General features: G+C 43.6%; 2 protein-coding genes across 2 annotated transcripts; one reads left to right on the top strand and one right to left on the bottom strand.

The window, feature by feature from the left end:
• The first annotated feature begins 4,566 nt into the window (after positions 1-4,566).
• On the top strand, positions 4,567-9,028 carry hsd20b2 (hydroxysteroid (20-beta) dehydrogenase 2). The gene is made up of 11 exons (XM_041952030.1): positions 4,567-4,798; positions 5,476-5,522; positions 5,715-5,790; positions 5,901-6,011; positions 6,413-6,480; positions 6,611-6,655; positions 6,761-6,795; positions 6,886-6,967; positions 7,105-7,170; positions 8,389-8,538; positions 8,633-9,028. Exons 1-11 carry the CDS (start codon positions 4,648-4,650, stop codon positions 8,774-8,776), a joined length of 975 nt encoding a protein of 324 aa, XP_041807964.1. The 5' UTR covers positions 4,567-4,647; the 3' UTR covers positions 8,777-9,028.
• Positions 8,981-21,842, bottom strand: slc12a9 (solute carrier family 12 member 9). Its single transcript, XM_041952028.1, has 14 exons — positions 21,596-21,842; positions 17,628-17,859; positions 17,413-17,547; positions 17,193-17,330; positions 16,794-17,096; positions 16,548-16,655; positions 15,949-16,060; positions 14,064-14,221; positions 13,896-13,978; positions 13,680-13,804; positions 12,794-12,986; positions 12,535-12,709; positions 11,451-11,597; positions 8,981-11,341 (listed from the first exon to the last, which is right to left on the bottom strand). Exons 2-14 carry the CDS (start codon positions 17,830-17,832, stop codon positions 10,512-10,514), a joined length of 2,712 nt encoding a protein of 903 aa, XP_041807962.1. The 5' UTR covers positions 17,833-17,859; positions 21,596-21,842; the 3' UTR covers positions 8,981-10,511.
• Between the last annotated feature and the right edge of the window lie 2,012 nt (positions 21,843-23,854).

Raw genomic sequence — 23,854 nt, 5'->3', positions numbered from 1 at the left:
CCTCAAAGATAATGTCACAGAGCAAAGGTCATGAGCATCTTACATACGGGCAGCAATGCTAATAAAAGAGTAAGAACTATGTGAGCTGGTGCAGAGGGATGAAAATATCTCGCGGTAAGCCACTGAAAGCCTGCTGTTGCTCTTCTGACCTGGCAGCATGTACAGTTCACTGCAGTGCTACAGCTGGAATTTAAGCTCAGGGATGGAAGGAAAACCCCCACGTTTTGAAGGAAACACTTAAAGATCAAAATGCTCGTAAATGATCTTCTAAGCTGCGGTGACCTCTGCGGAGAGTGTGGAAATGGTGTCCCCGCATGTGGAAGTGTGACGATGTGCTTGTTCTTCTTTGCCCTGTCTTGCACATTGATAGCGGCCTTGTTGAAGTAATCAGATTAGACAGGTGAGGCTGTGCTAAACTGATCTGCTGCCTGCAAGCCTCTTAGTGACATGGCTAACGGCACTGACGGAGATCACTTCAAAGCAAGGTCAGACATACAGCCGGCCCAGTTGAGCAAAGAGCCAGCTTGCAGCAGAGGCAGCAGCACTGCACAAGTCTGACAGGAGGAAACCAGCACTTCAGACCAGTGACTTTCGTTTTACTGCTGAGCTTAAATGTTATTAACCTGCAGCCAAAAGCCACCAAACACAGTCATGTAGGCAGGGCATGTAACGTTAAGCTAAGCTTTTACTGGAAAATGTGACTGATTTAACAAAACATGTTTTAAGAGTCAATTCACTATGATTTATATCTAAATATAACAAGTGTGTCCTTAAGATACTGCCACATGCTTGGTCACATGACTTCAAGGCTGTCATGTGATTTGATTTATAAGTACATCTCTCTTGGAATTCTTTGCTTTCTCCCATGAAGCTATTTGTCAGAGTTAATTAATCAAACACTGAAAAAAAAAACCCTGTGGGAGGAGCGAAGGACAAGCTTAGACATTTGCCTCCTCCGTGACCCCACTTAATTGATCAGTTGAATTAATTTGGTCGCCTCACACAGGTGACATCACTCAGTCTTTCCAGGATCACAGGTTCAGAGCTGCGGGAAAGCAGCGAATCTTCCCAGAAGAGCATTGAGAGCGTTATTTAAAATGCTTGTTAGGTAATAGGAGCCCTCCTGCCACTGGTCTTAGACACTGGGCACACGTTTTACCCCACAATGATCCGCAAAGTGCAAATTAAAACGATAAAAGAGAAGTAGCAGCTTTAAAAGCTTTTAAAAGATAAAAAACTGGACAAAACTAAGAGAATGAAAATCGACTTTATACGAATGCACCAAAAACTACTGGAACAGATGATTTAGTCATTCCAGATTTGTTGCTGACAGGCTTTCCTGTACAATTTGTATTAACAAATAACTACCCAGAACATCTTGTTAACCTGCACAACCTGACTAGAAAAACAACAGCGATACCATCATACAGAAGTGTTCCAGTATCACACACAATGATTGAACAAGTAAGTTAATAAACAGCCCTGTCACTAACACATCTCCAACCCATTCAACTCAAACTTTGCATTTCTATGAGAGTCACAATGTTAAAGGCTAATGTTGGGATTCAGCTTCCATACTGTATCCTCTCAACTCCGCCACACCTCCCAGACATGATATATTGCACTGAATGAACTGTCTTATCCACTAACTTATATTTTTTAAGTATTCTACGTATTGTAAGATTAAATATTAATTCATATAATCCGAGCGGTGAAGCTGCACTTTGTATGGTACATCATATTTATGTTCACCCTTCCACTGGTGTGTTCTGGATTTTTTCTTTGACTTTTAAATACAGATAAAGAAAAATGTCAAGCAAGAACAGATTTCATACAGAATTACATTTGCACATCGGCAAGTCTCAACTGAGCAGGTCTCCCACTGTATTTCACTCTCTCATCCAGTGAGATCATCTGTTAGGGGGCTGCAGCACCCTCTGGTGTTTGATGGCTGAATGACTACAGACACCCATCAGTTGAAACATCCCCATCTCTGACAGTTTTATTTCCACTGTATGGACATGTGTGGTTCCAGTGAATTATGTCCAGGGAGAAACATGCTGTCTTCACTCAGAGACTATTTTTCCAGAGGAGAAAGAGCTTCATCATATGGTGCAACGACAATCGCCTGAAGCTCAATATCAGCGGAACCAACCAGCCTGCGCTGGACTACAATGCTTCAAATATGGATGTTGAGAGAAGTGAAGTTGCAAAGAAGCTACGGATTATAAAACGTGGATGCTTCACACACATGTTCAATCGTACACAATCAGCACAGTTTCAAGGTGGAGACCCAAGATTAGTGTCCCCAGTTCAGTATCTGATCACATGTGAAATATGGTCCAAATCTCTCCTTCTGTTCCTGAGTTAACGTGTTTCAATAATGGCCAGAAAAGTGTTTTTGTAGAACATTATGATGTTACATTGAAGGTGACCTTTGACATTTTGGATATAAATATAAAATGTCAGCACTTCATTATTTTATCCTGTGAGACAGAAATTCAGTTATAATTAGTGTGTTTCTTAGATTCTTGAGTTATGACCTTGAGTCCAAGTAAACATTTGTGCCAAATGTGAAAAAAAAATCCTTCAAGGCATTCCTGAGGTATTTCATTCACGAGAATGAGACGGATGGAAGGACAACCCAAAAACATAACGCCTACGACGCAGCTGTTTGCACTGGCCAGGTATAAATATTGCGTAATCTAATGCAGTCATATTTTATGAATACTAGAGGATTCTGTAGTGAGACAGGGCTCACTTTACCACTTCACCCCAGCTTGACATGGCTGAAATGCACTGTGAATGTACATGTGTTAAGATCATATTTGTCTGTTAGAATCAAGGAAATTCAGGTGACAAAACGCTTTTATTACACATGTAATCACAACATAAATACTCACTGTGTGTAAGCCTACATCAGCTGGTCAACTCAGAGGCTAGAGGACAGATGTCTCCTATTTTGTTCACTTTGCTCAGTGTTCAAGGTTAAGAAAATAAAAGCCCTTCCAAGACCTTCAAATGGAACAACTCTAACAGATATTTTACAGAGTTTGTGAGTGCAGCTCTAATGAAGAGTCCACTAACACAGAACAGAACAGAAATGACTGAACGGACTGTCAGAGAAACACAGTAAAATGTTCAGCTTTTTCTCATCATTTGGATCACAGGCCTGTTTAAGATAAGATAAAACTTTATTAATCCCCTGCAGGGGAAACTCGTATTTGTATTACGCATGTACAGCAAACGCTATCACTCAGACATTTAATCAAGAGCATTTTTAGTTATCAATGTACATGAATGAGTAGGACTGTTTCTGCAGAAAACCCGACAGATTGTAGCTGCAGCGAGGACTTATCAGCTGGCTGAAATACTGTGTCACGTTCATAACTGCGTTACTGTTTTAATCTCCACTGCAGCTACCGGAGGAGTCATAGTCTTGTTTTGGTCTTTTGCGATTAGATGCGAGCGCTGTGTGTGTCATGAGGATGCATTGTTTGACCGAATGTGCTGTTTGTGACCCCATGAAAACATCCCATGCCGTGTCAAAGGAGCACTCCTCCAATTTTACGCCCACGTTCAGCTTGGTCTTCGTGTAAAGTGCTACCCAGCATGTGGAAACAGATTCATCATGTCTTCCACGTCATGCGTGAGAGAAAATAACCCAGAGGATGTCATGGTGATGTCATCAGGGTCATATCAGCTTTCGTGGACTAGAGTGTTACAGGCTGGAGGCATGGAGTTCCAATGATGTGGAATTTATCAGGCAGAAAGGGTTGTGTGTTGCATTATGGGAAGTGTAGGCTCTAGTGATGATTGTCAACATTCTTTTTTTTTAAATATGTCTCCTGTGAATTGCTCAGCTTTATGGAGGTAATTGCGGGAGTGTCCCTTTAGGGTACATTTCTTGTTTAAACAAGTTTGTGCTGTACTGTTCAGAACATCTTAGAAAAAGCTCTCAAATTTCAGCTGTATACAATCCATTTTACAGTTTGAAGAGATCTCTCTGCCGCAGTTAGGTGTTTGGTTCTTGTCAGCAGCCTTTAACAGTTCATTTTCATTTCTCTTGCAACATCCAAGCATGCATCAAATTGCATCCAACCATGCATCAAATTGTAGTGTGATGTTTTTTTTGTTGAGTCTTTTAAAAACAAACTTGTCGTTCTTATTGTGAAACGGCCTGCAACCAGAAAAGCAAGATCAGATACGTATTTAACCAGCCGACCCCTCAGTGTTTAGGGAGTGTTTTGACCTCAAGGTTTGGAAACTAAATAGATGTAAAAGGGAACAAAGTGCTCAGATGATCCCGATGATCTTCAAGATGCTGAACTCAGATGCAACACTGGAAGCAGTCGAGGTGGCTGCTTCTGTGAGGTGTTTGGATGCGCTATCACTGAATGGTGGTTAGAACAGTTCCCTCGGCTCAGTCTGCAGGGAGCTTTCAAGGCTCAGGTGCATCGTGTGGCTCCAGGGCTGTTGCTCAAGCTCTCTCATGACAGCAGCACACAGTGAGGGGTGGAGCCGTGTGGGAGGAGCACAGCACGTAAGAAGTTCTCATTTTCTCTTCAAATTAGGATTAACCACCTTTTAAAACTTTGCCCATTGTGCTACGAGGGAACCCTGCTCAGTCTAGAGCTCGGCTGAAAAATGTCGTTCACTGACATACTAGCCGTCGTCGGGGGATTTATTGTTGCTTTCCACCTGCTGAAGTTGGCCTGGAGATGTTGGTGTGGATTCAGACAGTTTGTTCTGTCAGAGCTTTGGCAGATGAATTTAAGGTCATATGGGAAATGGGCAGGTAATATCAAAGAAAATGTACTTTCCGTTTTCTCACAAGTTTTATAGCAAAATGAATCATTTGCAGTGTCAGATTTAAGGTGTTTAAAAAATTTAGCTAATGTAGCTTTCACTGACTAAATGTGTTCAGTTTGTGTGTTTGTGTCCATGTGTGCATGTGTGTGTGCATGTGTGTGTGCGTGCGTGCATGCGCGTGTGTGTGTGTGTGTGTGTGTGAACATGCAGTTCTGGAACAGGTGGATGATGCTGATCTTATTTTAGACTGTAAATTAGTGAACAGCAGCCTGCAGAAAGCTGAGGTTTGGGAATATTTGGATTTTCAACAGTAGCACAAACCAGATTTCCTACCTGTGAGGGCAGTTCGATGAGCGACTTGATAAGCCACGGTCAAGGGTCAAAAGTTCTTGTGTTAATGTTTGAACACAAGAGGAAAAATACATGTCAATTACAAGCTAACGAAAGGCAGCTATTTATAGTCAAATAATAACTTATAGTCAGTTTTACAGAAGAACACAGCAGCTCTCAGATCAGGGTGGTGCACATTGTCTTGGTCTACACATGTGCATCTTGCAAATGTCATGTCATGAATTGATAAAAATCTGAAATAAATGAACACACTGGTACTTTTAATGATTAAACAGATTCGTTTGACATGTCTGCGCCTTCTCCTTTCTGCAGTTGTCACCGGTGCCACGTCTGGCATTGGTAAAGCTTATGCCAATGAGGTGAGTCTCCAATTTCCTTCTACAGCAACTTCTCTTCATTTTTTGGTCCATATTTTAAGCTTTGAGCCGGGGACGGCCAAGTGATATTTGTGAAGCTGGTTTAGATCGAGTGTTTCAGTTTTCACCGCTGCTGAGTCTTATTGTGGCTTAAGAAAGCTGCCCAACTTGTCTGTCTGCATGTTTCTGTGTAAGCTGGCGCGAAGAGGCCTGGATGTTGTTTTAGTGAGCAGATCTAACGATAAACTTCAAATGGCTGCCAAAGAGATAGGTGAGTCAAATGAAAATAATACTCTCTACAGCTGTGTGGACACAAATGTCTTTCCATGTGCTGCTCTGGAGCAGATACAGCAATCCAAAAATATTCTTTGCGTCCTGCAGAGGATCAGTATGGACGAAAGACTCGCACCATCCAAGTGGACTTCACAGACGGGCACAGCATCTACCCTGTTATAGCCAAAGAACTACAGGGGCTGGAGATTGGAATTCTGGGTAATAGAACAATCTCAGTTATTGACAAGACTCCAGCGAGTCACTGCTGGCCAAGAAATAGTCCCTCACACAGGTGGATTTTATTACAACAAAGCTAACCTCTCAGCTGAGCTTGTGGTGTCCTGGCTGTAGATTTATATTTGCCAGACAGGTGACAGGATGGTGTCAATCTTCTCATCCAGCTCTCAGTGTTTTGAATATAAAAAAAATCTTTTTGCATGTTGGAGGCTCCTTCACCTGACTGTGAAGTGTATGAAGACAAGCAAATTCCTCCTGAGCCTTGGCAGACCTAAATTAGCAGCGTGTGCCGACAGGCCAGAACAGATTCATCAGTTAAAGATTGAAGCAAGACAAATGCTAACTAACGATGGCTGTGGTTTCTGTCTTTGTAACCCACACAGTTAACAATGTAGGAATGACCTGTTCGGATAATTTTGCATATTTCCTGGAAATACCAGAAGCTGAGCAGGTAAGTTTTGCATTGCAAATGTCCTTTTCTGAAGACTGTATGATTTATTTCTACTGCCTCAGGCTGTTAGAGGTCACATTTGTCTCTGATGTGGAAGTCACATGTTTCTCTTGTGTATTTATCCTGACAGAAAATCACTCAGATTATCAACTGTAACATGCTGTCTGTCCCTCAGGTAAGTGTTTTTAAGTGCATGTTTTATCAACCTTTCTGCATTTGGTTTTTGTAAACAGCCATTTCTGCATAATAAAAAATTCTGATTTCTGTTTTCTTCACTCAGATGACTAGACTGGTTCTTCCAGACATGGTGAAAAGGTATTGTCACAAACATCCAGAAGTTAACAGTGGGTATAAATTCATGAGAACAAAGGGTGAATTTGCTGAGTTTTGTTATCTCCTTCCTAGAGGGACTGGGCTGATCATAAATATCTCCTCTGAAGTGGGCATCCACCCGCAGCCTTTGCTGTCCCTTTATTCTGCCACTAAGGTGCTTCCTCATCCAAATGTTTTCTTATTTATGTGCGCAAACGCACCTCGGCCAGATCACACTCACACACTTACTCATTGCTGCACAACTTCACAGCGACACTGTCGGTCTGACTTTGACTTTTTTCTTTATTTCAGATTTTTGTGACATACTTCTCTCAGTGTCTGCATGCTGAGTACAAGTCGCAGGGAATTATTGTTCAGGTAAAGTTTGTGACACTTAACTGAAGTCCAAAAATTGCAAAGCTCATTCAAATGTACTCAAGCTGGAGCAGATTTCAAATCCTACAAAAATCATCGTCTTATGGAGTGAATTTTGTTTATTATTTAGTCCTAAAAGGTCTAATTTTCTTAACACAAAGTATGATTTCAACCTGTTACCAAAACAAAGCAACTTGTCTCTGGTAGTAACTGTCAGTGTCATGAATACAGAAAGGATAACACAGATTACTCCGCTAGAAAAAAAGAAAAGAAAAAAGTTGACACTTGATTATAGAAAAATTACAATAAATTATTAGATATTGGTATTGATATATTTTACCAAAAACTGTCATTCACAGCCACATTTCAGTGATGATTTACAGCGCAGCAGTGTAGTTTAGTGTAGTGTGTACATCTGTATTACAGTTTTAAAAAATAAATAACAATACAGCATACAGTTGATACAGTTGATTTTTGATGAGGATCACTTAGCAGTCGGTGCTGTCCAAACTATAGAGACAGTTCCTAAAACAGACACATTTTTTCTCTTTTTTCTGCTGCAGTTTCTTGTTAATTAGTGGCCTACGTTTATGCCCATACCAGTATATTGGTGATTAGCTAATATCAGCCAATATATTGGCCCAAGCTGTTTACTGTCCAACTGTAATTTACAGAAGAACATTGTCTTACACTCAGCACACATAAACTGATCGGAGTGCTGGGTAATACATGGTGATGATGGATCCACTTTAATTAGGTGCAGGTATAACTGGATTTCAGAATACTGTAAATGTCACCCTGGAGGCAGGAAGTAATTTCCCTTGAAGTTACTAATGAGGGTAAAAACAGAAATCAATGCGACAATGTGGAGATAGATCATAGATTGTTTACATAAGACAACGTCCCAACATCACATAAAATGCACAAGACTAAGATCAGCCCAACCAAAATGCATCCTTGTTGATATTTTTTTTTTATTTTTACCTTTAACGTTGGACAACAAGCAGACGGAAAACATTCAAGCAGCATTTGAAGCTGTAGTGTATGCAGCCAAAGACTAATTTGAACAGTGTGTTTTTATTGGTTAAACAATAACCAACCGCTAAGGTTATCTCCCTCTGTTCAAATATACTGTGTATACTGCTGCACGGGACTGGTTTTCTTTTGTTTCCTTACGTTGTGAATCAGTCCAACTCGTCAAACCAGTCCATCTCTCCTCAGTGTGTCGCCCCTTTCCTGGTCTCCACCAACATGACAAAAAACATGCCAACGAACCTCTTCGTGAAGAGTGCTGCAGGCTTCGTACGGGAGGCCTTGAACACCGTGGGTCTCTCCAGCTACACCAGCGGCTGCCTGTCCCACGCGCTCCAGGTCAGAGATATGACAAACTGCTGCGTGGGCACTCACAAACCGTCGGCTGCTGCAGCATCTCAACCTCTCTCCTCTTTTCCCTGTCATCCCGCAGGACATGGCGCTCACGATACTCCTGCCCGACTGGCTTCGCATGTCATCGGTCCTCATCAGAAAGCTACGACACCTCGTGATAGTCAGCAAATACGAAAGAGGAGCGCGCAGGGAAAAGGAGAAGCACGGTGACAAGGAGGAGTAGCCGTGTGCCTGCATCTGCACAGAGGAGGAAAATCACTTGATGAATAGATTACTGACAAGATTGTGACTTTTGCAGCTGAATGGAGACATTACGATATAATCAGCGTAGGTCCGCTTCTCACATACATAAAATGTATGTAATATTGCAGCAAGGTGGCTTTAACTCATAGGCCACACACTACAAGTAAATACTGTGAAATGTATTTATTCTCAATTATTTTATTTATCTTTGGAGCAAAAATGTTAAACAGTCTCTATCTCTGTTGTTTCCATTGATATTTACATTATTACACTTGACAAACACACAGACACGATCTTCGTTTGTATTGCATTAAAGCAATCTTTTAAATCTTTGTTTTCTGTTCAGATTTTACAGTATTACAGTTACAAAGGTGACAATACACAGTACATTTGGCATATATTTTACTCCTGTGACAAATAGCAGTGTAATATGTACATCTACAGACCATTGGCACACAAGTGTCAGTCCTTTAAGGCTTTCTCATTGATCGTACACACATACATACAAATGACCCCAACTCTACACGGAACATGCCGAAAGTGCAAAGCCAAGCCGTGCAAATGGCTTTTTCAGTAACTACCAATCTGTGTTTTGTTCAAAGCTACATGTGAGTGTTGCAACACTGTAAAGTTGGAATGACAGGAATGCAGCTGTGGTACATGTGTGTACATGTGGTACATCAACTGTCGTAAAAATGTGAAAACTCGCTCTGATTTCAATCTCGGCTGAATCACCATCGGACTTGGTCCTGACTGAGGCTGGATGAGGATGGACTTCCACAGTAACCATCAGTGTAACCCTTTCTGCCGTATGTTTGAGTCTGCATCATGAAGGACAAAAATCAAATACGCGTCTTTTCAGTTAGCACACACAACAGCTGCAATGCTGCTCGTCATTCAAAGGTCAAACATACAAAACGGTTCCCTTTGTGAGGACTAGCGATACACAGCGAACAGCAAAAGAAAATGTTTGCAGACGTGAATTGGAAACAAAAATCATGACTTGAGCTCAGAAACAAAGTCTTTACATCACTTGGTCCAGCAAGCAGCAGAGATGTGAGAATGTAGCAAAAAGCGAGCAGTGAAAATACAGAGTTAAAAAAAAAGACTATGATTATGCTTTAAGCGAACACCGTTAAGAAACTGAAAAAGGAAATGAAGTTCTTACTGCAGTCAACTGTTATTAGAAAATACCACAAATCCATCATTTTATCCCTGAAATTACATATGGACATTTCCATATTCGATGTCCTAGACAACCCGTATTACTCAAAACAAATTGCTTTGTTCTGAGGAGCCTTTGACACATTTTTATTTCTCATGTTAAAAGACAGACGTAAAGCTAATGCAAACAACAGGTTACACAAACATAAATCACACCTGCAAACATTAGTATTCTCCTATTTCTTGGCTCGAGCCAGTTCAAGTATATGAAAATAGGAAAGTATCCTATCTGAATCCAAAAACCCACAGTGGCTTATTTCAAAAATGCACTCGACTGTGGTCCTTTTCTAGGCTTCAGTAAAACGGCTAAAAAGCTGCGTTAGGTGAGAGTACAGTAGCTGGTGCTACATACTATACCTTAGGCATGACTTTTATTTCCACTTTTTATTACATTATGTGTTAATTTTACATGTAACCAGAGTTTATACTTGCGTTGCTGCATGTAGAATATCAAAGGGCATAATATGAACAAAAGTCACGAGTGCACATGCTCACAGATCAGTGTATGTGACAGGAGTGACACCGTGGATCAGGAGCGTCGGCCCTAAACTATTGGTCACTGCTTCCACCTGAGCCAAGTACTGCTGCGACTGGCTGTGATGGGCAGGAGGTCGAGGTAAATACAGGAAGCGAACAGCAGCCTGCGAGCTGTGCTCCATCAACATACAGTTCACTGCGGAGAGGAAGTCCTCGGACAGAGCCCGCGTCGGCTCCCCGTCCGGGTGAACGTGGTGCTGCACCACGGAGTCCCACGGCACGATCTTTATCGACGCCCTGATCCTCAGCTTCCTCAGCAACTCTCGGAACGTCTCTTCGTTTACCACCCAGCCCTGGTCGCTGGACTCAGTCTCCACGTTCAGGAAGATTCTCATTCTCGCTTGGCGCCACTTGTTGGACATGTTGAGCACACAGGCCATCTGCAGCAGGAAGAGGCTGCACACGTCCTCATAATCACGGCTGCCTGGCTGGAGCAGGTTGAGAGGCCACACATCTATAGTCCGCTCCGACCCGTCGACCTTGCTATCTTTACCCTCCCCCTCTAACTGGAAGAAATATCGGGCGAGGCACACATTCTTGCTCATTTTAATGGCGTCAGAAATGATCCCTACGTACTCCTCCGGGGTTAACCAGCGTGGGCTCTCGACGTGTCGGACCGGGGGGAAATGGGCCTGTAGTGAAGGCAAGTCCACCCCAAAATTATATTCGCCCTCGGTCCCTCGTCCCATTGAAGTGTCACAGAATGCAGTATCTTGCAGGAAGAAGTCCTCAGGAGTGCAGCTGTCATAGAAACCCAAAACCAGCGTGTTGGGCTTCATGCCACCTTGTAGAGAGAAGCAGAAAAGAGTGCACAAGAGTCACAGAGTGCAACGTCATAATCTGAGTGTGTGCATCTGAGCTGGGATAAGACAAATCAGAAAATCAGAGCTCACCGAGGCCTGTGATGCGCAGCAGATGCTGTGTGCCCTGTCTGACAGAGGGAGACAGCGTCAGGTCGACAAAGGCCTTCACCCCGAGTTTATCAACCAGGCTCAACCAGAAGTTGTACTGCTGCTGGACTGGGTCTGACGGCAGGGTGTCTGTATTTGAACAAGACAAAGAGCAATGCGATGCAGGGCTTCATTTCATAGATGCAATTGTGCTGAACACATTTCAGCAGAACTGCAAAAAAGAGGTAAGTAAACAGTGGTGGAAGAAGTACTCAGGTTTTCTACCTAAGTGCCAGAATGTAAAAATACTAACAACTAATAAATAAAAGTTACGAGTAAGAGTCATGCCTTTCATACTTTAAGCACATTAGGTGATTTTTTTTCTTAACTAAGATATTAAAGTAAAGGAATTGGTTCTGCAGCAAAATGTCCCACAGACCTGAAGTATTATTATATATCACATTATTAGATGGTTAATACTGATTCAGCAATGCATAAGTAGCATTTCACTGTGGTATCTTATGATGGAGTAGAGGTATGAAGTAGCATAAAATGGAATCATTCAAGTAAAGTACAAGTGCCTCAATACTTCAGTAAATGGAATTTGCCACCGCTGTATGTAAATAATATACATTCATCATTTGTACACACTGTAATGTGTCTTAATGGCCACCAGGGGGCAGATAGGCAAACTGTGAGCTAAGTGAATAAATAAAGAATAAAATAATGTGCCTTTTGCTTTCTCTCTCCTTCGGGTGCATCACATGATATATTTTCCTACAGTTTCGAAAGGATATGCGCTTATTAGAAAAATAATCAAGGAGCCACACATTTGGCTGGTCTAAACTCTCAGCTCTGATGACACAGCTCTTCAGAGAAAACATATTCACTTATTAATAATGCAAGACAAGCAGCAGATGGAAAGTGAAAGCCCTACAGGTAGCCTTCCACGATGGTGCCTGTGGACTTGGTAGGTAAAAGAGTTCAGGTTCGGGGGGGTGAAACCACAGAAGAAAATGATTCAAAGATAAGAATAATTTAATAGTTCGCTGCAGATGGCCATCACAGATCATCCACAGAGAATTACCCAGATCTCCCAGCTGCACGTGGCCCAACACAAACAGCCCTCCCTTCTTCAGCTGGTTGACGAACAGGATGAGCTGGCAGGAGGAGCGAGGGTTGGCCACCATTAACAACACCTGCGGCCTCCAGAACTTCACATGGTCTTTCCTCATATCCAGCATTAACAGATACTTGCGCACCTAAACCAAAAGGAAGAAAGCAGTGCTTAAAAACTATCCTGTATATGTCTGATTGTGTGCGTGTGTGTGCTCGAGTCCAGGTACCTGATGAAAAATGAGAGCCTGGCTGATGTAGCCCCAGCTGCTGGTGGGCGATCTGTAGTGGAGGAAAAGCAGCAGCAGCAACAGGAGCACGATGCTGCCTGAGGAGTACACAGGGTTGATGACGAACATCATCACTAAACAGCTCAGGATGCCCAGCAGGCAGGTGTGCCAGGAGAAGAGCTGGAAGGTCGGCCTGTTCAACACGCAGCGAGCATGAAAAACAGAAGCGGGCAGAGGCCATAAATATCACTTTTACTGTCCCATAAAACATATGACCGTAATATCACCAAGTGAGGCCGACAGAGTTGTTAAGCTGTATGATACTGAGGACTGGTGTGAACATTTCTGGCTTTCAGATCTCACTCTCTAAGCCTGTAACCACTGAAAGAAAACACCTTATGTTTTAGCTTTTTTAATTTTAGATTTACTTTGACACTTCCTTTTTATTGCAATTTCCTATTCACATAACAAAACATGTAACACAAATGAATGAATTAAATGTCATCACTGCTGGGGGTCACAGCCTTACAGCTTTAGATCTGTCCACTCACAACTTGGATTGATGTCAAGCCACTGCCTTTGTACAGGGGACTCCTTTATATACCATTTCCTAGTAATTGCTTTGTAACTAGCAGCCACTAAAACCTTAACCAAGTACTTCTCTTTATTTAGTACAGCTTCCTCTGCCAAATCACCAAGTACTGAACAACTACAGCGCCATCTTTGTGCAGCTCTTGAGTTCTCTACTCCTGACTTCACTGGTTACAATTTCGATCACTCCGTTCACTTTGACGGTGAACCTCTCCTTTTCATAGTAATCCCTTAGTTGTAAATATCAAAAAAATATATATATATTTTCCTTTAATAGCGATGAACCTTCTATTACCTGAAATTTGGAGCCGACGCCCACTCAAGAGCCAAACAGGCCAGGTCAACCGCAGCGTAGGCAAGCAAGTAGAAAACAGTCACCAAGCTTGCTACAGCATTGAGCTGGCCTGCAAACACAACGCACTGAAACACAAGCACACCACAAACCACAGCTTAGGACACATGTTGTAATTCTGAAAATACACGACCGCACACCCACAGAGACTGTGCTCACCTGTGCCAGACCCCAGGTGTACAGCACTGCCACCCACGGATTCCCCGAGCTCGACGTGATGGCAGCCGGGGCTAGCGGCAAACCTGTGAGGAAACAAGCGACCTTCAGAAAACAACTCAGGCACGCAAAGAAGGCCCCGATACGGTGAGTAAAAACCTCAAGCCTCACCAAAGAGGTCATCCAGAGCAAGAGCGTGGAGGATACGGGACGCTCCGATCATAGCGCACATAGCAGCCGACAGAGAGGCGCAGTATATCCCGATGGTGACAAACGGGGGCCAGATGTTTATTTTCTGGAGGAACCCATAATCCTGAATCAACAGAGTCCTAAAGAAAAAGAACAACTCCTAATTTGTGTCATGACTTGAACTGATTGTTGATCTCTCTTAAAGGATAACTTTCGTTTTTTTACAACCTGGACTTTATTTGTAGCATTAAATACGACCATTTAGACACCCAGACAACTTTGGCGGAATTTGGAGTCGTTTTGAAGAAATTAGCCACAGAAGAGCGGCGCGTATATCCGTATAATGCTAGTAATTGGGGCACCCGTGCGTAGCCTCTATAAACGCATAATCTGCGGCGAAACTCGTTCATATTCCAATATTTTGTTATGATATGCTGGTGCTATTCCCCTCTGAGCCCGTGGTGGCATGTTATCAACATCCAGTGTCTCTAGACAACTACTTCTGACGTGGATGACGTCATTTTCGAGCGCCGCGCGCTGCGAGCAACCAGCGGCTAACTCTGCGGCGGTCGGCTAGTTTAGCTGTAGTTTGCGACTGTTATTTTTCACAAAATGGATGAATATTTTTCCGACTCTGAGGTGGTGGACAATGACTTTGTTTACGATGGACGTCCTTACCGTTTGAGCCAAAGTACACGGACGAGGAGCTCGTTGAAAGGAGGACGCGGAGGCAGAGAGAGGAACAGCTGGCCAAACAACAACAAACGGCTGCGCGTCCACGAGTAGACGGTAACTGGTGGTGTTCTTGTGGACAATGTTCATCGATGACAACAGAGGAGGAATGCCTCTGTTGCTCAGAGTAGGACTTGCAGCCAGGAGATACGCGTCTGGATGTGTCAATAAATGTCTGTGTCACAACACTGGAGGATTTCCGCGCAATGATAAACTTCTGGCAAACAAAACCAAGGCAAATAAACAATCTATACGTGTGTGTAAGCTACTTACTCAATCGAAAGTTGCCCATTTGGTCCTGCAGGCTTTGGCTGGGTCTTCAAGTTTACTTTAGGGACACGAAAAAACGTCTCCACCACAGCCCGGTTTATCATTGCGCGGAAATCCTCCAGTGTTGTGATACAGACGTTTATTGACACATCCTCCTCTGTTGTCATCGATGAACATATCCTCCTCTGTTGTCATCGATGAACATTGTTCACAAGAACACCACCAGTTACCGTCTACTTGTGGACGCGCAGCCGTTTGTTGTTGTTTGACCAGCTGTTCCTCTCTCTGCCTCCGCGTCCTCCTTTCAACGAGCTCCTCGTCCGTGCACTCTGGCTCAAACGGTAAGGACGTCCATCGTAAACAAAGTCATCGTCCACCACCTCAGAGTCGGAAAAATATTCATCCATTTTGTGAAAAATAACAGTCGCAAACTACAGCTAAACTAGCCGACCGCCGCAGAGTTAGCCGTGTTGTGGCTGGTTGCTCGCAGCGCGCAGCGCTCGAAAATGACATCATCCACGTCAGAAGTAGTTGTCTAGAGACACTGGATGTTGATATCATGCAACCACGGGCTCAGAGGGGAATAGCGCCAGCATATCATAACAAAATATTGGAATATGAACGAGTTTCGCCGCAGATTATGCGTTTATAGAGGCTACGCACGGGTGCCCCAATTACTCGCATTATACGGATATACGCGCCGCTCTTCTGTGGCTAATTTCTTCAAAACGACTCCAAATGCCACCAAAGTTGTCTGGGTGTCTATATGGTCGTATTTAATGCTACAAATAAAGTCCAGGTTGTAAAAAACGAAAGTTATCCTTTAAAGTATTAATATAAAACGCTCTAGTGAAGCATTTCAGACCTGTCACAGGTGGCGCTGACCAAGATGAAGAGGAGGGCGTAGACTGTGAAGGTGTAGAAGACGGCTACAATGGTGCCTTTAGGGATGGAAATACTCGGAGTCTTCAGCTCCCCTTCAGGGACATGTGGAGTAAGAACAAACATCAGGGTGTGTTTCGTGTTTGTGTGTGTGTGTCTGTGTGTGTGTGTGTGTGCACTATGAAGATTCACCAAGTTGTTATAGGTGTATAAACACATTTCCTGTCTGACATTATTTTGCATAATGACATGCACAAAAAAGGCAAGGTAAGGTAAAAGTAGCAAAGCCATAATGAAAAAATAAAAATAAATGTCCCCTGCATTCAAAATCGCACTGAAGTACATCAGCCAAACGTACTTTAAATATTAAAAGTACTTGTTCTGCAGAAAAATTTTCCCTGTGAGTGTTACATCATTACTAGATATTATATTATTGGATTTTTAATAATGATGCATTCATTTGTGAGTAGATTTTTGCTGTTTTTAAGGCTAAGTAAATCAAAAATGTATTTACACACATTGTATCAGCCAACGTAGCCTTCATTGCAATGTGATTGTACATGTAAGACAACAAGCTTTAACCTGACATGTTGGCTCCAGCCATGATCCCTGTGCAGCTGGTGAACATGACGGCGAACACGGTGGCGAACGACATGACAGAGTTGGTGCTGTAGTCCAAAGTGTAACCAGCTGCAACGAGAAAAATGAGGAACAACAGCAGGGCTGTTAAAAGGTGCGCCTAAATTTATCAGCGTCACAAAGCTTCGCTCGTAAACGCACTTTCACATCCTCACTGACATCAATCTGGTGCCCCCCCCCAAGACTCACAGCCCAGGTTATTCCTCAGAGTGGTGGCATTGTAGCCGGTGTAGCTGGCATTGTAGTGGACGGTCTGGTTGCCAGATCTCTGGTGGGTGATGACAAAATCTCGAGGCTTGACCGCCACAGAACTGATGAAGATGGACAGCAAGGATACGGTGACCACCAGCAGGATGACGAAGGCGGTGCGGGAGTAGATGTGGGCGCCCACCAGACACACAAGCAGACACAGGAGCAGGACGACTGAGGAGTAGAGCACTGTGTACCAGTAACCCTGAGGAAGCACATGCACCCCCCCGGACACAGAGGACTCTACGACAGAGGAAAACAGGCACAAAACTGAGAGTCCTCCCAAAAACACCGAAGTAAGTAGTTTACTTAGCTAGAAAACTGCATACCAGGACTTACCAGGATCTGAACCAAATATGTCAAGTATTGCCTCCACAAGACCAAGGACGTACTCTCCACATGCACACACTTTGGCCAGGAAGAACATCAAACCAATGCTTCCTCCAAACTCCGGGCCCAGAGACCGACTTATCATGTCTGGTCACGTTTTGTTAAGGCAAATGAAAAAAGTAAACTCGAGAAAAACAACATTTTGAACACGTTTGGTCCCAAAGGATACAGTAAGCTCCACCACCTTGTATAGCACCGTTGGTGGAAATGGCACAGATGGAGAGTATTGTAAGCGATATGATGGTGTAGGCAACAATCAGCATTAAAAGACCCTGTAACAGCCCGGCATGACCGACCACGAACCCTGCAAGAGAGATAGCTTCAGCATTAGCCACTGTCACTTATAACGTAAGCCACGTATTACAACACCCATTGTCTGCTTACCGCTTCTCAGGAAGAGCACGATGCTGAACATGGAGAGGATGGTCGGTACCATCACCCCAAAAAAAGTGTTCAGTTTGCGGGGGTCTTTACTCGGTGTCCCAGAGCTGGACTCAGGGGTGGTGTCCGACTCTGCGCCGCATGCTCCTGAGGTCACAGTGAGACCACATACCCCTGAGGTGATCAGAGGGGTACGTTCGGTAGACATGGTTGGTGAAGAGCCGGTCTGCTTGCCCTGTGAAAAAGAGGCCAGTGAGGACAGGTTGCAAAGAGCCTCCGAGGCCGACAAAGGCCAGTGTGGTGGTATGGAAAGCAGCGGCGAAGGGGATTTATAGCAGTTCCAACCAGGACTCTGACGAAGACAAGGCAGGCGTGGACAGAGAAGCACAAACCGGGAGCAAGATGAAGGTCTGCCATCAGCAGCGGGATCTAATTACAGGTTTATTTTGACCGAACCACAGTTGGTGATTGTTGAGACAGTGAAAGAGAAACTAAGATTTTGCTTTATTTTCTTTCTGTCGAGCCTGCATAAAGTGTGTTTGACGATGAGGTAACTTGACAATTAAGCTCATCTTAGTTGGGTAAATGAGAGAAACCTGAATTCAGAAAGTGTACGGTTGCATTTTTCTGTTCGATAAAAGTAGGTTTAAGACTATTTCATTTCTTGACATTTTGTGAGTTTATTTTGTTTATTTATTCACCTGAAAAAACTTGTGAAACGTAGCACACTCGCACACATCTCCCAGCTGAAACTATGAGGGCTATACTACCAGACTATCACCTCTTAAGGTACAAAGTGGCATTACAAGACAGGACAGGCCGGGGCTAGCTGGTTAGCATGCTAACTTCAGTAGATATCTCTGCAGCACAACACATTGAAATCTTTGACATAACATCAGAACTGCTACTTCTTCACACTGATAATGTTACTTCATGTCCTGCAAAAAAAAACGATGTCAGTCATATTTCATAATGTATGCAGCTTTTGTTTACTTGATGTATTGTTCTCTATTTCAACTGTAGCAACAAACCACAAGCATCCGCCTTATCATGCACATTCACACAGTGACATTTTTTTTTTTTACCCTTTCCAGCGCTTCCTAAAAATGAACAGCATCATGTGCACAGTAGCACGTGTCGTACATCGCCTTGTGAATGCTGCCAGCATCAGATAAACAACCTGTTTCCTTAAAAGAGACAGTTCACCAGCACTCAGGTGCTACTCGATCACCTGACGCTACAATGCAGGATGATTAATTTAACCTGTTCTCTCCAAAGTCAATCGCTTCTCTTCTTTGCACCCCCTTGTAGCAGGGAAAAGACGGGTTGCTTACTACACCATACAGCAGAGATCATGCACTGAAACACTACCAGAGAGAAGCTGTGAGTGAAGTTGACTCACTCTTCTTGATGAAAGCTCACACCTCGGTTCAGTATTGCAGTCAGCTGCTTCACAGCTGCTTGTCCGTTTTTACGTGCAACTCACAGCAAAGAGCAGACACACATCTCAGCTGAGCAGCCCGAGCACGGCCCTCCATGCACAGGCGACCTGGGTTGTTTTCTGTCTCTCAGATGCCGCCATTCACCTTTGCCATTCTTTCACCGTGAACTGCAGGAATCACATGATGGGAAACTCGAACTAGGACAGAAGTTTTGCGCAACAAAGCGTGATGGGTGATGGGAAATGATGGGACATAAGCTCCTAACTATTAAATGGATCGCACAGACTAACTGATTTTTCCGATGTACAATTTTCACATTATTTTGACAGTAGAGCTGAAGCATTTAGGCAATTAACTGTTGGAAAATTAATGAGCATCTTTTTTGCTAATTGCTTAATCATGTAAGTCATTTTTGAAGCAAAAATGTCAAACAGTCATGGGTACTCAGATGTGAGAATTGGCTGCTTTTCTTTGATAGTTATCTGAATATGTTTGAGTTCTAGCCTGCTGGAAGGACAAGCCATTTGAATCCAGCCTCTGGAAGATTACAGTGGACATGATTAATCGATTGATGATTAATCCAGAAAATTATCAGAAGATGAATTGATCAATCGCTGTTGCAGCCAATTCTGACAAATTTATGAATGTACTGTATAAGCATTTCTGTTAACCACGAGCCAACTAAAAGCCCTCTAAAACACTTGAGTGGGTTGGCTATTTTTAATATAGTTGCACAACATTCATAAGTCTTGAGTAATATAAAAGGTGATGAGACATGCTGTCAACCCCACCATGGTGAGATGACTTGTCAGTGGTTATAACAGGGAAGTTGAGCTTTCAGTACATCTGATACCTGGTCCAACGTTTCTAGAGTCCCGCCTTCAAATCATACGCACTGTTATTGGCTAAGGGCTGCACACCAACTGTCCAAAGGTTAATGGCCAGAAACATCCCAGACACAGCAAAATTTAAAAAAAAAAAAAAAAAACAGACAGAGGGCAGCGTCTTTGCAGATACAGACATCGGCACACACTTCTAGTGGGTCATAAGTGGTGACTGAGAGGGAATACTTCTGCATGAGTCTATACATTTTTTTTTTTTTTTGGAAAACTGTACTCACTCTGCCTTTAAATGTTTAGTTCCTCTATTGAAATTGATGCAGAATATATTTAGCCTCACGGTCATGTTCTGTAGAATGCTGTTAGTATAAAGGCATATTAAGGCCATTGTACAACAAACAAACAAACAAATAAATAAATATGGAGTAGGGGGGGTAATATTTTGAGAAAGAACTTGGATATTCTCTGAGATTAAGGTCACACATTTACAAGAATTTGGTCAAGGAACCAAATCACTTCACTTTGCAAGGTTGGATCAACCTCATCACACCACACCGCTGCCGCCGCTGCTGCCTGCCATGTTTTCTGCCTGCTGGGGATGACCTCTTCATGGACATAGGAGTTGTGGGTGCTGAGGGGTCTGCAGCATCCCATAAAATCTGGCATCATGATAAAAAACATCTGTTGATAACAGTTTAAACTTATAGAGACTTTCTCCTTTTTTATCTGGGATTTATGTGTAGCTAGTACACCATTATGTTTAAAAGTAATGAACTGTCCCCAGGGAGAGAGAGAGACGGAGGAACCTGTGAAACTTGAGTTAACAGTGATTGTTAACAGTGACAATGAGAGTAAGCGTGCATGTCTCGCAGCATTTAGTGTGACATCAGCACATAGACTGGCGTTTAATCAAATTCTACTTGGCTATCGGATTAAGCAATAAGGAAATATTTCTGATTTCAGACAAGAATGACCATATTTAAATGAGCACCTGGACTTTTAAGGGACACTGTTGTGAATGGAGCCTATTCAGAAGAAAACATACTGATTTGAATGAGGCGATGAGGCGTTTCTGCATGAGGAATTACAACGCAACAGACAGGTGCAAAGAAATCACTGGTTACATCAACGGGCATTTTCTTCAGTGTCCAGTCCACTTGTGAATAAATCTGTAAATTTACCACTTTAATCTAAGAAAATCTGACTTTTGTCTCTCAGAACATCACCCTTCTCCCCAGGCTCCATATATTCTAAGTACATCTTCATATGTTAGTGATGCACCTGATATTTCTGATATGGATATAGACTGCCTGAACCCATGTAAAAAGGCCCTCTCGGGGTCCGTGGACCCTACGTTAGAAACAGGTCGGTTACTAAAATAAATCACCGTTTCCATAATAAATGCGCATGAGGGTGGAGCAACTGCGGTAGAAAGACTTTACGTATTTTGAGGGGCAAAAAAAGGTGAAAGCATGAACGCATACTACGCCACGTCTGCTGCTGCATCTTGCATGAATGTCTGTTTACGTTTTGAGGGTCTCCGTCAGGAAGTGACCGCGCCGGCGGCTCGCCCAGCTGTCATAAAACAACGCACCCGGGCTGAGGCGGTTCCTGCACGGTGCCATTCAAACAGCAGCATCCCGGACATGCTGTGCTACCCCCCCGAAACACCGAGGACGGTCCAACTTACCCCGCTGAACCTCGTCGAGACACTTTCACCCACTTCCTGCTTCAGAGTCCCAGCTTCTGTCCTGAGCCCGCCTGTCTCTGCGAGTCTCAGCGGTCTGTTCCTGGAAGAAGATGTCCCGAGTCAGACGCGCAGTGGACGCCGAGATGTAGCCGCCGCAGGCCGGTGGACGGCGTAGAGATGCTCCGAGAGTTTCGTGCTGTGAGAGATGTGCTGCCCAATAACAACACGGCTGCCATGGCACGCCTCGTTCCCCTGTTATTTGTTCTAAAGTGTCACGGGAGAGCAGAAACCGGCCATGTGACTGCCAAAAGGGGAGGGCGAATATGCCCCAAATATGAGCTAAATAACCACGCCCCTTTTCCCCAGACCAGTCAGACGTCAGTAAAGATCAATACACGCATGAAGCGGTGATTTCAGCTGTTTACCTGCTGTCTGCGCGTAAAAGAAACTTTAACGCACGCACAGACTTTACATGAGCGCCTAATGTGAAGTTGCGCTGGAGGCTGGACTGTAATGACAATTCTCCCCACCAGGGGTCACTACTGCGACACAGATGACGTCCATACACTGTATTGCTGCATTAACCTGAGATATCGTCAAAGGTTTTTTATTAAAATAATATGTTTTTTTTCCACGGCAGAACATTCAAATAGTTCAAATCTGATGCACACAAAAGCCTACACAAGCCCGTATCCATTGTGCCCCAGGAAAACAAACCACTCACTATTGGGGTCGATCTGGGGATTGGATGATGACTGTGACAGAAAGAGGAGGGCGGGGTCTTATCATTCAACCACTTGTTGGACATGCAGCATCTCTAAGAGACACCACAAGCCCCGATTACCTCACAATGTCCCGAAGAAATGGCTTCCAGTGCTCTGCTCAAGTCTTATGACAAACAGTGTAATGTTGTCTGGCCGCAAACAATCGCCTGCAGAGAGAAAAACAGAGGCTCTACGGTATAAAATGACTCCTTTTTCTACTTTTTGGCCCAGCTGGACAGCTCCATCATAACATCTACAGTATCACTGACCAAAAAGCTTAATAGTATAAGGAATTTTTAATAGTGTAATTTTGAAAATATAACCATTTCAACATGTGCTTCAATTAAGAGCATTGCCTTTGCTGCAGTAAATGTTCAAAACATTTCCATTAAAAGACACAGACAGACATGATAGAAAGCAAATATGCAAATATTTTTCATTTCAACAGTTCCACTGCTGCCACTGCAGGGTTCATGTTTCCACAACGTAATGCTGTTAGCTGCATATTGGCCCACAGCTGCCTCCAGACCAGTTGAGACGTCCCAAATCAGTGAAAACAGTCTTCTAGTAATTCTGCACAGTGAAGCTAGAGCATTCAAGCAACGAAAAGCAAAACATATGTCCACATACAGACTAATGGGATAACTCAGGTCATTATTACAGTGATGTGTGAATCACATGCAAACGCAGGTTATTTTATCCATGAGCCCCCAGTTCAACTCTTTACAGTCATGTGTGTTCTGTAAGTGTCCCATTCAAGAAGAGGTGAACATTTATGTGTCGTGCTTTCACATACTTCCCTCATTATGCTGCACCCTGCTGAGCAAGAAATGATCGCATCTCAAAACATTTCATCCATAGGGGCCCCTGAAAGTCCCCGACTTGAACAGCCTGCAGGATCAACTCACAGCCTCTCCCCCCGAACAGATAAAACCGATGCAGCACGTGAGGAGGGGATCAGACCTGCACAGCGGTCTGATCAGGGGACGGAGGGGGGGTCACGGGATTTATTAGTTTTTAAGAGATGGGTGTGGTTGAAACATGCTTCATGGACGGATTTGAGAATACTTCTGCAAGCGCTCACCGCGTGACCTGGCAGCCTGTTACTGAATGATGATATTCAGAAGAAAAGAAAACAGGAACCGTGTGGATAACTGACTGAGGGGGGGCCCGCCTCTCATCAAAGTGGAAGAAAACCAATAGAGAACATCCACTGATGGGCTGCTCTGCTGCAGCCAGCCGACTTTTTTTCCCCTCTTTTTTTAATCCAATCTAATTATTTTTGAGGCACTTTGCAGCTTTCCCTCACTAATTCATCGCCGACTCCGAGGCGGTTTGTCCTGATGAAGAGGGAGGAGGAAACCAGAGAGAGGAAGGAAACGAGGATAACGTCACGAGAAGCAGACTCGGAGTAAAACGGGCTGAGCAGCGTTTAATGGACAGTCCTTGATGCGGGCCGGGGCACCGAGCTGCGGCCGCTTGCGTTTGTTTACGT

The sequence above is a fragment of the Chelmon rostratus genome, chromosome 14 (assembly GCF_017976325.1).
Source record: "Chelmon rostratus isolate fCheRos1 chromosome 14, fCheRos1.pri, whole genome shotgun sequence".
NCBI classification, from domain to species: Eukaryota; Metazoa; Chordata; class Actinopteri; order Chaetodontiformes; family Chaetodontidae; genus Chelmon; species Chelmon rostratus.
Note: the sequence above shows the minus strand (reverse complement) of the source record. Positions and strands in the feature narration are given on the sequence as shown.

Bases quoted from the DNA above. Each gene is read 5' to 3' on its own strand.
- hsd20b2 (XM_041952030.1), top strand. From the start codon at position 4,648: ATGTCGTTCACTGACATACTAGCCGTCGTCGGGGGATTTATTGTTGCT. The intron at 5,791-5,900 runs GTGAGTCAAATG...TGCGTCCTGCAG, and splicing joins AATGGCTGCCAAAGAGATAG to AGGATCAGTATGGACGAAAG. The intron at 6,481-6,610 runs GTAAGTTTTGCA...TTATCCTGACAG, and splicing joins AAATACCAGAAGCTGAGCAG to AAAATCACTCAGATTATCAA.
- slc12a9 (XM_041952028.1), bottom strand. From the start codon at position 17,832: ATGTCTACCGAACGTACCCCTCTGATCACCTCAGGGGTATGTGGTCTC. The intron at 13,805-13,895 runs GTGAGCACAGTC...CTTGTGTTTCAG, and splicing joins ACACCTGGGGTCTGGCACAG to TGCGTTGTGTTTGCAGGCCA. The intron at 12,987-13,679 runs GTAATAGAAGGT...CGTGTTGAACAG, and splicing joins GCGTCGGCTCCAAATTTCAG to GCCGACCTTCCAGCTCTTCT.